The sequence below is a fragment of the Mirounga leonina genome, unplaced genomic scaffold, assembly GCF_011800145.1.
Source record: "Mirounga leonina isolate KUSES-001 unplaced genomic scaffold, KU_Mleo_1.0 Mir_150, whole genome shotgun sequence".
Lineage (NCBI taxonomy): Eukaryota > Metazoa > Chordata > Mammalia > Carnivora > Phocidae > Mirounga > Mirounga leonina.
The window spans coordinates 26,507,079-26,524,349 of NW_023270374.1; the positions used below are offsets into that span (position 1 = coordinate 26,507,079).

The 17,271-nt window shown below is 41.7% G+C and overlaps 1 protein-coding gene across 6 annotated transcripts in view; it reads right to left on the reverse strand.

The window, feature by feature from the left end:
- Positions 1-17,271, reverse strand: part of NCOA6 (nuclear receptor coactivator 6) — a 102,741-nt gene that overhangs the window by 9,688 nt on the left and 75,782 nt on the right. For 5 of the 6 annotated variants that reach the window (XM_035006162.1, XM_035006159.1, XM_035006158.1 and 2 more), the window contains 4 exons: positions 14,642-14,763; positions 7,721-10,696; positions 4,772-4,840; positions 1,942-1,978 (listed from right to left, as the gene is read on the reverse strand). In XM_035006162.1, the coding sequence (XP_034862053.1) occupies positions 1,942-1,978; positions 4,772-4,840; positions 7,721-10,696; positions 14,642-14,763 (3,204 nt within the window). The remainder of the gene's footprint in view (positions 1-1,941; positions 1,979-4,771; positions 4,841-7,720; positions 10,697-14,641; positions 14,764-17,271) is intronic. The other variant, XM_035006163.1, reaches the window with a different exon arrangement.

Below are 17,271 nucleotides of genomic sequence, written 5' to 3' on the forward strand. Positions count from 1 at the left end.
ACATACTCTCAAGAGAAGTAGAGAAAGATGAACTAAAATATACATAGTGAGTATTGTTTGAGTCACAGGAATACTGGTTTACTGGTAATATTCTTTTTAATTCTCTGACCTGAATTCCAAATTTTCTTTAATAAACTTTTTACTGCTTTCATGGTTCAAAAAAATGAATGTCAAAATCATTAGGGAAAAAAAGCTGATTAAATTTGCTTATAAGGCATGGAACTGAAACAAAAGTAGTACAACAAAGAAAACAAAAGAAGCTGGTCAAAGGGATGCCTCTTCGGGAAGTCTTCCATGACCTCACTTCCCAAGTGAAGTTGTCTCTTCTGTCTTTTTGGTTCACAATCTGTCTCTGGCATTCTAGAGCACCCATCAGATTGTACAGCATATTTTCTTTTAATATCTTCTGCCTTCCACTAGATCAGGAGCTCCTTAGCGGCATGAACCATGGCCTATCAACTATCCCTAACCCCTCCATTTTCACTCCTGCCTGAGGATCCTTCACTAGTGGCACTATGGCTGGAAATCTGGCCATACTGTTCGCTACCTTGTTTTATATCTAACCACTGCCCCACAAGCCAACGTAAGTGAAGAAGCAGCGAGGCTGGAGCTGGGGTGGAATTGTAAGTCAAGGGGTATTTACATATCCTTTTAGAGATGTTACAGATGGCTTTCTGGCTAGGAGCCCAGAAAATGGTCAAAGCCTCTGAGGAAGAAAGATTCCTAACAGAGGTGCCTCTTTCTTCTGGCAAAACAAAAGCCACAGTAGTACTGTCCTGGTATTTATATGGTCAGTGCTCAGACAGCTCTGGAAACAAACACCCACAGGATATTTCTGGTGTGATTATCTTCTTTCTATAGCCACACAGTTGGTGCATGCTTGAGAAAGGCAAATGATTTCAAGTATTAGCCCAATCCAAATAAAAATACAGGCAGAATGATGTAGTCAGAATATCAATGAGTTTGGAGGCAGAAGAACAGGGGTCAAGTCTTACCTATATATTTACTGGCCATGATATTTAACTTTTTCTATGCTTCAGATTCCTGATCTATAAATCCCCATGTTGTCTGCTGCAATACATAAGTGTGAGGGCTCTGGAGTCAGAGCCACTTACTAAATCTGTGGTCTTGGGCAATTTAGTTAACTTCTCTGAGCTTTAGGTTCCTTATCTTTGAGACAGAATTTACCTTCCTAATAGATACTGTGAAAATTAAATGAGATAATACACTTAGGGGGCTTGCAGCCCAGTGCATGGCATGGAATGCATTCACATAAATGTTGGCTATTATAACCACCTCAGAGGGCTGATAGGAGGATTACATGAGAAAATGATTGTGAAGATGTTTTACAAACTAAGTTGTACAAATATGATAGATTCTCTAAAATGTCGTCCAATGTATTAGTACACTAAAAAAGGAATGACTTTTGAAAAATAATAATACTTTTCTCCATGGGGTTAATGAGGTTGAAGTCACAGGTGTATTTCATTTTGTTAGGTCGTGGGGCTTATAGTATAACAGAAAAGGCCTGAGTTTTGGGGTCAGACCCCACCTGGTTCTCTCTCTTATGCTTGGAGGAACAAACAGCTGTACTTCAGAAGGTGTTGCAAGAACTGTTATTAATGACAATATAGCAACAGCGCCTACATACTGAACATTTACTATTTACTCACTATGGTGAGTGCTGAACATGTTCTCTCATTCAGTTTTCAAAACAACCAAAAAAGGGAGAAACTTAGCCACCAAGTTTTATTAACAGAAATGTTACTTCTGAGGGGTTAGGACTCATAACAGCTCCCCCGCTTTAGTAGGGAAAACAGACTGGTACAAAGAGTGAAGGAAAAGGCCAAGGTGAAGAGAGGTTTAAAGGATGAGAAAGCCGATACCCTTCAAAGAGGCTTATGCCATTTTCATGCTGAGTCTGCAGAATGATCATCTTACCTTTGTCCAGAGACTATGGCAGCATTTGCCTCGAGTTCTGTGAAAAATACAAAGGACAGAAATGAGATGTGGGAGCTCTTGTTGTCTATGTCCACTGGGAGAAGCACGGTGTCTATGAGAATTCTGAATGCCCTATTTAGGCTAACATGTCTCTGTGTCCAACAGGATTCTCACCCTACATGGTAGAGAGACAGAGTTGGCAGGGACACAACTCAGTTGTCTGGGGCATAAGACACTTACTTGGTCTATTTTTACTTCTACTCCACACTGTGAAATAATCCTGTTTGGATCAATAGAATTAAATTCACACTGCCTGGTTCATATTTCACCCAGCTATAACTAGGTTAGTAAAATAAGCCTCTTCCTCTCATGTAGAAGAGATTGTTTTTATTCTTAAAATATCTCCACCCTCTTGATACTTGTTTTTAAAGACAGTAACCTTCAAATATGTCTTGAATATCTATTCAGGATGCATTCTCTTCCAAAGGACTTCCTCACTGAGCTTTAGAGGGCAGATTGCTTTGCTTTGAGATAACACCCACAGACTCCATTATGTTCCTCTCTTCCTCAACCTCCCAGAAATGCCCTCCAAAAGGAAAACCTCAGTAATTTGTCTAGCAGGGTTTTGCTTAAATGAGCACTCTATGGGTTTACCAGGCACTTCTTTCTCAGCCTCAGCAGAAAAACATCTTCCTCCATTATATGCTTTTAGTTCCATCTTTCCAAAAGACTTTTCTGATGCACCAGATAGCAGCGATCTCTCCCGCTTCTGGACTTCCACAGCTCTGTCCCTGTCCCCCCTTTTAGAAAATTTAGCACTGCAGACTCACTGTATGCCTAATCTACCCCACTGACTACATGTTAACCTCCCTGAAGGCAGTGAAGTCAGAGTGCATGGGTTAAAATTCTGACCCCACTGCTGATTAGCCACGTAACCTTGAGCAAATTACTTGACCTCTCTCTGCTCAATGCTTCATCTGAAAAAAAGGGGACAATCACTTTACCCACCTCAAAATTAAGAAGATTAAATGAAATAATACATATAAAAATTTAGTACAGCACCTGGCTCTTAGTAATAACAATATTAGCTATTATTATTATTGCTTTGATGCTCATGTTGATACAGCCTTAATGCGAGGAGCCTTTCATCTTCAATGCAAGATGAGGGAATCCCTGCTTCCCATTTGCTACTTAGCTCCCCATATCTAACCCATAAACCTTGGAAACCCCACCACATGAAACAGATACCACCTCACTGAGTACTCTCTCTGCTCCCTTGCTGGCTCCACTGGAGCATACAAACTCAGGTAACATGTGCTCAAAAATGAAAACAGCTCAACGGAGGCTGATTACATAAAAATTTTGATTAGTTTGCTCATCTGAAACAAAATTCAGTGCTTTTGAGAACTTTAACACTATCACAGATAATTCACGTAAGTACAGATCAAAGGAATTTGGTGAAGGCAATTAGTGACTCTGGGGGCATTTTAAGGAGATTCATTTAAGTAAAACTTTTAAAAGGAACAGGATTCTTCGGCCAATTATTCTGACTTAGATGTAGGATATGATAAAACATATTTTTCTGGAGTAAAGAATTGGGGCAGGAAATAGAATTCCCTTCCTCTTTCTAGTTGCTTCTTTCCTTACCAAAAATGAATTTTACTATAAGCCCTTCTGTGAATAATTCGCTCCACTCCCACCCTTCTCAGGTGCCTAGCACAATCATGTGGACAGTTGGTAGCAAAGGAAGAATCTGGGTGGCTGAAATGTTTTTAGCTCATCCATTCATTTCAGAGGCCTGATTTTACTCAGAGTGTGCGACAGAACATAGCATAGCACAAAGCACCTGAAGCCCATTTTAAAATAATCATAAGTTAGGGCACCTGGCTGGCTCAGTGGGTGGAGCATGTGACTCTTGATCTCAGGGTTGTGGGTTCAAGCCCCACACGGGGTATAGAGATGCCTTTAAAAAAAATCTTAAAAAATAAATCACAAGTTATACCTTAATTTCAATGGCTTAGGCCCACAAAATTAAACACAGCAGTATTTTTTTGCTTACAAATTTTGTCAAGTGTGAATTGTATTGTAAATGAGATTCTAACCTCCTTGGGAAAGGCATACTTTTTTTTTTTTTGGTATCCCTCAATACCTCCAGTGACAAAGGGCCAGGCAAGACTAAACTGTAACATATTTATGATATTTATCTGCCTACGAAGGCAGTGCTGTTATTGCCATCAAGATCCTAGTGCATTCAGAGCTGACACAGCATTCCACAACAATTATTTGTCAGATTACCATGGACTCCATCTTCCAAAAACACCATCCCTAGTGCTATTTGCAATTTCTTGGTCATGGGAAGAAACATAATGCCATCCAGAGATGACTGGAATGACGGACTCCCTGGGGAATGGCTGCCTCACTGTAGCAGAGGTTCTCAGAACAAGCCTCCACTCCTGTCATGAAAGTGCAATTACTAGCTTAGTGCAGTAACGCTTGCCACCCCAGCGAGCTGCCATATGCCAGTGAGTCAGCTGCCAGCTATGGGTGCCAGGGTCATGGAACAGGGTAAACTGTGCAATGGAAACCACCCATAGCTGGGTGGCAGGCAGACAATGGGCAGTGCAAGGCCCTTCCTGAGTTCCCTGGCTGACACCAGGAATGCATAAGACAGCAAACTGGTCCAGGGAAAATAACCTCAAATAGTCACAAGCTCTGCTGCTCAACTGAAGTCTGCTCTGAAGCCAGGAGGTGAGAGACTTTCAGCCAGGGGAGAAGCAGTTCCTTCACATGTAATCCATTCCATTCGGAGTTTTTCCAAAGCATGCCTTACCTGGTCTGGCAACAGACCCCTGCAGTATTGTGGCTGGAATTTCCTTTGAGACTAAACTTGGTGAAGGGGCTAAGGCAAGGAAAAAAAAAAAAATACAGGCCTTTTACTTTCTTTTCTCAACAAAACAGAAAACACTGACTGAATCAAGGGCTCAGTAACTGCTGAATACACATCCTCTTGGAGGGCATTTCAACTGCCTTGAAAGGACATTTCAAAACTTACTTAAAAAATTAGCTATTGTACCACACAGTAACACAGACCACCAGCAGGGGTATTTGTTTTTCCCTTTTGTGTGTACAAAGATCAAGGAAGGAGGTGGTCATGAGGACAAGAGCACCCACGATTTTTGCTTCTTAGGGGCATGTTCTATCCAGTACTCTGAAAAACTCCAAAGCATACCTTAGTAGGCAACCCAAACACTTTCAGAGGAACAATTATACCATTCACCTTAGCATTTAAGAACTGTCTCATCCCTGTAAAGATTACACACAGACCTGAAATGAATCATACAATTTCTTTTATACTTTTCTACAGCACCTGGCAAAGAGTGATGGTCATAAAGCAGATATTCAATTCATACTTGATGAATAAATCATTTGATATGTCATTTACTTGTCTAACAAACAGTTACCAAGAACTTAACTAGGGGCAAGGCACTGTGCCAGGCACCTTTCAAGACCAATTATTATTTCTGCCCATCAGGAACGCAGTCCAGTATAAAGATAAGATACACACATGTGGTACACTGGAGTGCACTGGGATGTTATATGAAGAAGCCTCATAAAATATAAAGTGCTATGGGAATCAAAAGCAAGGATCAATTCTAGATTGAGAAAACTGATGGCACAATGGAGGGAATAAACATCAGAATTATGCTTCGGAGGACAGAGAGTACTTAGGTCCTTGAAGAGGAACGGAACAGGATATGCAATGTACTCCAGAATGGGAGCTTCCTGGATCATACAGTAAAGATTAAGGGCATAGATACGCCACAGTCACTCAAGGATTATGTCCTCCCATCTTGACATTTCAGTCTAACATCCTAGATAAACTAACAGTAAGTTTTACCCGATTGTGGAAATTGTGAATTTTGTAGATTTCTCTGCCTGCCTAGTCAGTAATGCATTTGTATTAAGAATTTATTTTGGATGCTTATCTCATAAAGCTTAAAACTATACCTTAGCTTTTACTTTTAACTCTAGTATTGGTTTCTCACATTTTCAAGATAAAAACCCAGAAGCCTCTTGAAAAAGAATGGAAACAATCCCAACTAAAATTGAGGGTTTTTTTTCCAACTACAGGTTCATCTCCCCAAAACTCATATATTCCTCTAAGATTATATATGATTCAGATAAAAATATTTTTTCATCACTTCACCATTATTCTCTGGGTATGTGGGGGGAAAGTTCTATAATAGAAACATTTAATAGCAGAGAATATATTTAAGTCACACAAGGTTTCTTCAATTTTAGAGGTCACTTAGAGGCAGAACTAGAACCAGAAACCTAGAGCACCCAGAGCTGTGAAGTCTCTGTCTCCTGTAAGGGCAGTGGACTCTTCAAGTGCCTTTATCCCTCCTTGTATCTCCAGCATTGAAGTACAGAGGCAGAGAGAAGGGGAATTAACCTTTCCAAAGCTCTGAGTGAGGCAGTGTGCTGGCCACTTTATGCTAAGGCCTCTCCTTGTATCTGTATAAATTCTGGGAGGTAGGAATTACAGCCTCCCTTTTACAAGTCAAGTACATGACTTACAAGAGGTTAAGGAATTTATCCAACTGTGATTGATAACCAGAATCTGAACTCTGATCATACCCTGAAGCTTATGTTTTGAGGGCTTACCACTCAAAAATGTTCAGCTGCATTAAAAAAGATACGCATTATTTGCTTCCCTAGGATATAGCAAAGGTCCTTCTCAGCTTTGGCAGTGCGTGATTGGCTCCACTCTGTGGAAACAGAGCTTCTATACCATTGAGGCCTCACAGAAGAAGGAACATGTGTGTGTGAGAGGCAGGGTGTGAAGGGAGGAGGGGAGGTGTAAGGACACCAATGCTCCTGTCATTTGCCCACCTTAACAGTACATAGGAAATAATCTAAGGATATACACAAACTGGAATGGCCTAATTTACAAAGAGACTGCCTCAAAGAGAAATCAGTAATAATTACTTACATGTGATTACTATGTTCTGTGCCAAGCACATGATACACATTACCTCACTGAATTCTTACAACTATTGCTGTCTCCATATTACAAAGAAGGAAACTCAGGTTTGGAGCAGTCAAGTAACTTACCTAAACCCATAGAGCTGGTAAATGCTGGCACTGTGACACTAACTCAAGCCTGTCTCTCAACCACTTTGCATCTCCTGGGTCTATAATCATGAAACCTGGGTTTTTGAAAAGCTCTCCTTTGGAGTAGCCAGTCAGAAGCGAATAGTCTCTGGGATAGAGTACAATGAGGAAGGGGCCATGAGAACCCTGCTCTGAAACTGTTGAGAGCAAGTCATTATCACAGTAAGGAGAACTTGCAGAAGCTGCTATTCACCTTTAAGGGACAATGTTAAACTGGAGGTTCACAGTATGGACTTTGAACAGATACTGAACTCTGAGCTTCGATCTTCTCATCCACAGAATGGGGTTAGGGTTACCTGACATGGTTGGTATGATGATGATGTGAGACAACATATGTAAAGAGGCTACCTTGTAAACTGACAAACTTTATATAAATGAAAGGCCTATCATTATTTCAGGAGCTGAGAGAGAACCATGTTAATAAATGTAAACTTTTTTTTTTTTAAGTATATTTCCCAATACTTCCAATAAATAAAACTACCACTACTGCCATCTGGCCCATTCTTCTTCCTCCAAGTAGAAAAGAAGTCATGCTTTCTTTTGTGGGATAGGTCATCAAAAAATTCACATGAGGAGATGATGCCAGGCCCCAAGTACATACCTATGCTGGGCAGAAGCTCTGGATGGGATCCCACCTTCTCCTCCACTAGGCCACCCGCACGTGGCTCAGGTGCTATGCCAACATGATTGTTTTTTGTGGCCGGCGCCGTGGAGATGAGCTCAGAGGGTACCAAAGTGGTTACTATTGAGCGCATACTGGTGGGGAGAGTACCGCCAGGTAAGCTGGGTCCTGCCGAAGTGGAGCCCGGGCCCACAGGGCTAGAGGTCATTTTTAGCAGAGTGGGTGCTGGGGGTGTTGGGGTTTTACTGTCCAGCTCTGTGGATAACTGCTCTGTTCCCATGAGCCCTGGAGTTGTGGTCTCCAGCCCTTGGCCTTCAGTCTCTCCATCTGCACCATATTGCTCTTCCCCTTTCTCAAGAGAACCTGTAACTTTCTTACATGCCTTGGTCAACAAAATCTGGCCGATTTTGTCCACTTTTCCTTTGCCCTTACTAGAGGAGACTGGGCTTCGCCGGCTGACAGATGAGCCTGGACTATTGGTCAAAAGGGGAGAAACCACTGTGGTTGACTGTGAGGAGGGCAGAGTGCTCTGATCTGCTGAGGTGCTCACCTGAGGACTAGCCTCATCTGGATTCAATTCTTTCACTTGCTGGACCGGGGGATGAGGAGGGACAACTGGAGAAGTGGTACAAGGCGGGGAAGGAAGCTGAACAGGGGTGGCTCGTGAGTTAAGGACTAAGGGTCGACCAGTCTGTATATTTGGAGCAGTACTACTGGAGGGGGCATTAGGTGGTACAGGAGCAGATGAAAATTTTATGTTCTGAGGTATGTGTAAAGGGCCAACAACTGCAACAGAGGGAGGCATCAAGCCAGAGTTGGTTGTCAGTGGGGCTGCAGGAATTGTGCTTGGCTGTGATCCTTTCATAACCTGAATTATTGAGGATGAATTGATAAAGACAGGTGTAATGAACTGAGGCCGGGCATTAGACTGAGCAGCTGACTGCCCCTCAGAAACCATAACCTTGCTGCCCACATTGGGCATTGTGACAACTGTTGACATCAATGCAGACTGCAGGTGAGTTGGCAGAGCTGCTGATGTGTTAGCTGAAGTTGTGATAGGATTGGAAGTTACAAAAACAGTTATCTGATTTGGGGGCAAGGAAGTGGAGATGGAGGAAGAGCTGACAGGTCTTGACATTACTGGAGGGATGCTTGGTGCAACATTAGAACTGACCTCACTCAATTCTGGATGCACAAGGGTTGAACACGGCTCATTAGCGTGAGGTAAATTTAGGGAATTAGAGGGTTCTTTAGAAGAAGACGGATCCTGCAGTGTGGGAATGACAGATGCTTTTTTCAGGTCCTCCCCAGAAACTAATGGAGGTGTTACTTCCAGATCTGTAAGCCCAGGGGGTTTAATGGTCACGTTAGGAGCTCCAGAGTTGTCAAGAAGTTGACTTAACGATGTCGGTGCTTCCCTCATAGCAGGAGACACCAAATTTTTGTTCTCTTCAACACTGGGAAGTTTGTTAGGATCCGGAGGTTGCCCATCCTTTTTAGATTGATCTTCAGGGACAACCATTTTAACTTCTTGGGCAGGGACTGCTTTGAGCTCAATGTTTACCTGCTCCTTCCTACCCTGGGCATTCTGGCAATCGCTGTCCTGAGGCACATTCAAGCTCTCCTTGTTATCCTCGAGAACACCCCCCACTGCAGCCACAGGCATGGTAGGATTCTGAGGATTCAGCCCGCTGTTGTTAGGGAAGCTCCCAGGTACAGGGGGATTGGTCAAAGGAGTGGGACTGACCAATACATTTCTTGGCAACTCCACATTTTGCAACAGGGTTGTGTTTGTTTGAGAGGCCAGAGTAAGCTTAGGGGTTTTGGAATTTTGTCTCCCAGGACTTGGGGTGGTTTTCCTACTGGACCCAGGACTAGACCTGCGACTGTTGCTTGGACTAGCCCGTTTTGTTGCTCCAGAATTAGACTGCTTTCCAGAATTCACCACCACAGAATCTAATTTGTGAGTTTGTGGGGCAGCAAAATTGGAAGGATTATTCATGGTAAGATTTGAAGGTGCTTGCCCGATGGCCTTTAATGTTGTTGGATTTAGGCCCTGCTGATCAAAGCCCCTGTTTAAATTTGGCCTAGGAGGTAAAGGAATATTAATCTGTGGGGGGAAGAGTCCTGCTATGGAGGCATTGAGTCTTTCTGGGGATAGACTGATTTCTGACGGTTCTGTGCTGGGAGGGCGATTGTTGGGTGTCTGAGGATAGTAGGGTCTGGGACTGGCTCTGTTTGGTGTTTTAGGCCTAGATGTTTGTGTTGGAGCAGCCACATTTGGAAAATGGTGGCCATGGGAGCTGGGCAGGGAATTGACAGGGGGTTGCTGGGGAGTTGCACCTTGAGTTGCTGAAAGGGGTGATGGCCCGGGTTTTGGCCCCGTCATCATTAACTGATTTTGGGAAACCACTAAATGTGAAGGCATGTTGTTTGGGCCTCCTGAGACAGACGGTACTTCACTGCCACTCGCTTCAGGGAGTGAGGCCATCTCTCCCAGTGGTGAGCTAGAAGGATTCTGGGGGTTCTCCTGGTATACCATTTTCCTTGAATTGCTTCCCAAAGCAGTATTCACAGGCATAGGCATTCTCTGTTTATCAGGTGACGGTGGCACGGAGGAAGGTCCTTGCAAACTGACCATGACGGGCACACTGCCACTCTGCTGCATGGGCATTCTCTGGGAGTCTGGGTTCAGGGGGCCCCGTGTGGGGTGGACACTTTGGGAGACTGGAAGCCTAACTGATTTGGGGTCCTGCTGCATCATGAGCATCATCATCATCTGCTGCTGCTGCTGCGACTGTGGCTGACTGGGAGGCGGCGGCTGCTGTGGTGGCGGTGGCGGCAGCTGTGGCGGTGGCTGCTGCTGTGGTGGCTGCGGTGGGGCTGCCACGTGCTGCATGAGCTGAGGAGGCATCTGCTGAAGTGGCCTCTGTTCAACTGGTTGAGAAGGATAACCTAAAACAAGCCCCCCAAATCAGGGAAGTTAGATTTTCGGCAAGAAAAGCTCTGCTACCTTTAAAGCACAGCCAAGCAATACTCGTCTGGGTGGCGCGGGCAGGGCACGAACAGCTCAGGCATGGCCGCTCCTAGGGGCGTGGGGGCAGCCCCTCGCTTTCCAACATAAGCCAAGGGGCACACTGCTTTCGGAAGCACAAAGCAAAGCATCCAGAACCTGGAGCTCCGTAGTCTTCAGGGTGTGAATGCGGCACGACTGCACCGAGACTACCAGACAGACACTGTGTGCTGCGCGCTCAGAGCGGCCAACTTCGTCCCAGCCACTCATTCGGAAGAAATGAGAACAATTCCCATCGACAGCAAGGAGCTGAACACCCAGCACTGGGCTCTCACGTGGGCATAATAAATATGCCACTGTCCTTGGGAATGAGCTAAGGCATTTAGGATTCACTTTTTCTGTTATCACTGATTAATTTTTTTAAGGCTAGATTTTGGGAAAATGCCAGCACCGAAGATAGCCTTTTTATTCTTTCAACAGAAGTAAAATATAAGATGCTAGGATTCAATTCCTTAAGAGGGATTTAAAATTACTCCAATCCATTGGCTCCATGCACCATGCTGCATCCTTCAGGCTCAATCCTTTGGGGACCCCAACTGAATTAAACTGCCCCTCTGATGTAAATCAGTTTAATAAATAGTAGGAGCTCATAGAAGCTGATACACACATTGAAAGTCAATTGAGGGCACTGAAGATTTTTTAATGGATATTAATTTACATTTACTTTCTTACATGTTAAAACTCTATTTGGAGAAATATTTTCTATGAATCCACAATGGGAGAATAAGCAAGCCAGAAGCATTGCCCTCAGGAATAAAAAATAATTTCGGGAAAAGAATCTGGGGGACAATGGCTTATAGATTTCCAGAAGGCAAGAGCTCAAATGATTCTTTCTTTTGTGAAGATTTTACTTGGCATTTTATTTTATTTTTTTAAAGATTTTATTTATTTAATTGACAGAGAGCAGAGACAGCGAGAGATGGAACACAAGCAGGGGGAGTGGGAGAGGGAGAAGCAGGCTTCCCGCCGAGCAGGGAGCCCGATGCAGGGCTCAATTCCAGACCCTGGGAGCATGACCTGAGCTGAAGGCAGATGCTTAACCAACTGAGCCACCCAGGCGCCCCCTTACTTGGCATTTTAGAACTAAAGCCTTACACAATCAGCAGAAAGGAAAAATCATTAACCAGGAATAAAGGGGGTTCCATGGGAAAAAGTGGGGATATAGCTGGGATACAATTTCAAAAACTAGATTTATTCCATTGTTGCATGAAAAGTACATAAGGAAAGTTTTACAAAGGTGCAGGAATAAGAAGAGTTGGCTCTGGCAGTCGGCAGAAATGATGATTCAAAATTTTCACAGAGGAGCTATCAAATGCTGCTGATCCATAGGGTCAGACCCTGTGGTCCATAGCTAATTAATGTCTTCTGGCCAAAGATTTCCATGGCACCACTGAGTACAATGTGCTGAATTCAGTTTTGAAGATTTTTTAAAAATCCTTTTCTATTTTAGGTCCAAGTTACTTCTTTACATTTATAGAGCCAATAATATGTGGCACTTCTACAGGTTTAACTCAGGTTCCCATATTAAAATTGTCATTTCTGTAGAAGTCCACTTTGGTTGGGCTATGACACAAATGTCTTTTATCTTTAAATCAGCCCACCAGGCAGCACAGTAAATACCAAAGAGAGCAGAACAGATAATACAGCAGCCTCTCAAAAGTAATAGCTGAGGGCACAGCTGTTATAAAGGTTCCAGAAGCTGGAGGCGGCAGTCCAAAGGGCACTAATGATAAGAAGACAGATTGGGGGGGCGCCTGGGTGGCTCAGTTGTTAAGCGTCTGCCTTCAGCTCGGGTCATGGTCCCAGGGTCCTGGGATCGAGCCCCGCGTCGGGCTCCCTGCTCAGCGGAAGCCTGCTTCTCCCTCTCCCACTCCCCCTGCTTGTGTTCCCTCTCTTGCTGTGTCTCTCTCTGTCAAATAAATAAATAAAATCTTCAAAAAAAAAATAAATAAAAAGAAGACAGATTGGGGTTGCCATGACAGAATGGTGGAGAAGGAAAGCCAGGGCACACACGGTGTCTATAACATAACCAAACACCCTATTTGTTAATCAAGGGATGAAAGCTCATATGCCTTTAGGCACCAAGCCAGTAGTGAAGAAGAGAAGTGGTGTGGGATAAGACAGTAGTAGTCCTGTGGACAGAGCCAAACTGATCAGAATGGATGTTCTGTCTAAAGGCATTTAAATTCAGGTTTTTGTTTGGTTTAAGAAACTGCATGACAATTCAAACACATAATAGGTCAAATTCAGCCTATAGGTTCCTAGTTTACAAACTATGGAAAGGAAGCAGTATGTGTGTGAGGACCCCTGGGATTCACCTAAGAATTCAGATGTGTCTGAGGGAAGACGGTACCTTCCTATTCATAATGCCTTTTGGATATACCTGTCAAGACTGGTGACCTCCCCGCCTCAACTCTGCTGCTGCAACTCACTGACTGCAAGTGTGGTGTGCCCAAACAATTTGTAATAAATAACACAAAGTACTGACATCATGATGTATTTACTTCTTTTTTTGATTCACTTTTAAAATACATAAATTAAGGGTGGATTAAAGTTTATCCCCCAAATAATGTCATTCTCATTTACATGCCAAAAAGGAGGTGTAATAACTAGTGAGGAAAAAACAAAACATAATCTTTTGTATACACAGGGGAGAGTGACCTGAGTATAACAGGCTCGTGTGTCTTTAACTGAGTCACAGGCGACTACGGTTACAAATCACTGCTCAGGCCAACAATAACAAGTATAGAGATACTGGCCTTAGTTCTTCTGCAACACCTAGGTTGGAATAAATGAATTTTAGGAGCTTTTTTCTTTTCAACATTTAGAGGATAATATTATTTTATAGTCAGAAAGGGGAATAACACAGGGGACTTCAACAATACTGATCCTATTTATTATTCAGTTGGGTGGTAGGTACATGAGTGTCTTTTTATTACTCTCTTATAGTTTTTATGCTTAAAGATTCATAATAAAACTGCTATAGAAAAATCTTACTGTAAACCCTGTTCTCTGCTTCGAGAAAACCCTAGTAGGAAAGGCTGCAAGAAAGGCAGGCAAGCAGGATTAGAGTGAAAACATCTTTCCATTTAATCTTATTCCATTTTGATGCCAACTAGAACCTCGATATTGACAAGAATAAAGAGGCACTTGACATTTCAGTCTGATTTTTTGAGGACTTAAAATAATGAAGACTAATCTAAGCCATATATATACAGTTAACCCTTGAACAATGTGGGGGTTAGGAACACCAACCCCCCCCCCCGCAGTTGAAAATCCACATATAACTTTTGACTCCTCCAAAACTTAAATACTAATAGCCTACCTGCTGACTGAAAGCCTTACTGATAACATAAACACTCCATTAACATGTATTTTGTGTTATATGTATTATATACTGTATTCTTTTTTTTTTTTAAGATTTTATTTATTTGTCAGAGAGAGAGAGCCGACTGAGCCACTCAGGCATCCCTATATATTGTATTCTTACAGTAAAGTAAGCTAGAGAAAAGAAAATGTTAGTAATAAGAGAATACATTTATAGTACTGTATTTATTGAAAAAATTTGTATATAAGTAGGCCCATGCAGTTCAAACCCGTGTTGTTTAAGGGTCAACAGTATATACGACATAATACACAAGCTTCAGAAGTTGTATTTGAAATTTTTACTTAATATCAAGGCAAAGTTTCCAAATATCAGACACACTTTATCTCTAAAGAAGCCTAGTTAGGAGACAAAATAAACTACTACTGTTTCCTTGAAAAGAAACCTTGCACTGCTGTATAAATGATGAAAAGTATATAATCTTTAGCTAACATTTTATCACCTGGTGGTCGGTTTGAAAATTCTGGCAGTTTAGGGCCCGAGTTGTCCAAGTTAATTCCTTGTTCTCCTGGCAATGGCTGCTGATCCGCCTCTTCCAGCCCAGCTGGGCGAGTATCTGGGGTACTAAAAAATAAATTACACATTTAAGAGTAAGTTGCATAGTTTATACATGAAAATAGCTTAACCTCTCCCCTATTTCTGAAGAACTAAAATATGTTTGCATTATCATCTTTATCATTACTTACATCTCTCTAGTCTGATAAAATATTCAGTATTTGGCATAGAAATAATCCAGCAATTTCATTACATAAAATCTACTTAATCTAATAGTATGGCTATTTACTCAAAGTGCTTTCTACAAATTTCTGACATAATGATTTTCACATTAATCATCCATCCCTTAGATGTTTTAAAACCTGATCATAGTTTGGGCTATCAACATTATAAAGTACTGTTTCTGTGAAACCACACTATCTTTGGTGTAGTTATCAAGGTCAATCGGGGAGTCCAGATTATTTCTTTTTTTGTGGATAATTCACAACACCTTGCAAGAAGTTGTAGGCTGGCTGATAAAAATGGTATTCAGAGAACAAAGAAAAACGGAGAATACTAGAACAAAGCTAATTAATTCTGCTGAATGAGTATTTGCAGACATCCCCGTTGGTTTTGGGATGCTTTCATTTTTACCTGGTTGTAGCTTAGAATTTTTACTAGGGGAAAAAGAAATGAAAAGAATGTTATTACTAATACCCAAATTCCCAAAGAACCAGCAGCTCGCATCCATTTGGTTTACAATCTTATTTCTAGCTGCACCTTTCTTATCTTTAGTTTCCCTTTGCCCTGATGTTGGTCACCCACTTTTAGACCGTACTTGATCTCATTATATTCTGTGTAGTTTCTAAGCCTTACCTTAAATCCATTTTAAAAAGTCCTAGCACATGGAAATTTAGAACTTGAAGCAGGTCCTTAGCACATCCAGATGCCTATATCAGTTTGTTCCTTCTATGACTTCTCTCTCACTTCAAATTTTAAGGATTCTGTAGGTTTTACTTTCATGGAACTGCACTGCTAAAAAAAAAAATCTCAGGTATCTGGTCTAGCTACCTCATGTTATGGATGAGAAAACAAAGGCCCAGAGAGGTGTAAGAGGCCCATGGTTCCACAGTGAGCTACTGACAGAGTTAGGAGCAGGTGCTCTTCCTATTAGACGTACTGTCTCCCTTTCCTAGAAGCCCTGATGCTATACAAGGTCCTTTTCACAATCTCCCTCAGGACTCATGAAGACAGCAAGAATGCATGCTAATGGCAACTGAATAACCTTGCAATTTTACTCCTAGACTACTGGGAGGAATAAATATCCTCCCAGGATAGCAGGTTGATAGCAGTAAAGAATTTAACTTAGAAAGAGCTACTGGAAAAATTAGATAATTAAAGGTCTTATTAGGTCTGAATTCAGGAAAATATTGTTTGTTAATATACAGTTATAGACTTTTGTAAGATTCAAGAAGCAGCAAGTGCATATGGTATATTAGAGTACAATCAAGGAAATATTGTGGGAAGGAATGGAGACAGTCGGTTTTATTTTGAACATTTACGGTTGTTTAACTAAAGCTCTCCTATTCTACAGTTCTAGCAATTTGTTTTGATTAACCCATTTTATATTCAATAGTCACTATTCCCTACTAACAAATGTCTCTGAATTCCAATTTTATGATTAAAGGCAGAAAACCCAGTTTAATCAATACTCCTTCTGGAAACATTTTATCAAAGCCAAAAATATGATTATTAACACTTAGTTTCAAGACATGACATATAAATTAATTTTCCTTCCTGCAAAAGGAAGGAAGTGAGTGCAAACGAACTCACCTGGAGAACCTTCACTTAAAGGGTAACTGATTTAAAAGGTCCAACCAACCTAAAATGAGGTTTTAAGCTTCTAGGGATGATGGAAAGCCTTTTTTAAAAAAACAAAAACAAAAACAAAATGGAGAGCCTTTAAAGGAAAGGCATTTGTATAAAAAACTATTTTCTTCTTCTTTTTTTTTTTACAGTAGGCTCCATGCCCAGCAGAGCCCAGCACGGAGCTTGAACTCACGACCCTGAGATCAAGACCTGAGCTGAGATTAAGAGTCGGAAGCTTAACCGACTGAGCCACCCAGGCGCCCCCCAAAAGCTATTTCTATTTGAGACGGCAAGGAATCTCCATAAATTGTTTTCATCTCTAAAACACACTTGGCCTTTCTGGCTCCCCCAACAGCCACTAATAGCCTGAAGTGCTTTGTGGAGGTGCAATGTGGCAGCACTGGCTACTTTCCAGTTTCTATGTGCCACAGTCCCCCTGGGAGACATATATCAGTCAACTGCAATGTATAAACCTTGTCTGAATCCTTATATGAACAAACTATAAAAAAAAAATTAAGATAATTAGAGAAATTTGAACATTGTCTAAATATGTGAGAATATGAATGAGTTTTTCTACATGTTAATGATACTGTGTGTTCATAAAAAAACAACCAACCATCTTTATCTTTCAGAGATACATAGAACTGAAATATTTAGTCAATTTGCTTTAAAATAATCAAAAAAGTAATGGTGAGAGGAAGGCAAGACAGACTATGAATCGATAACTGT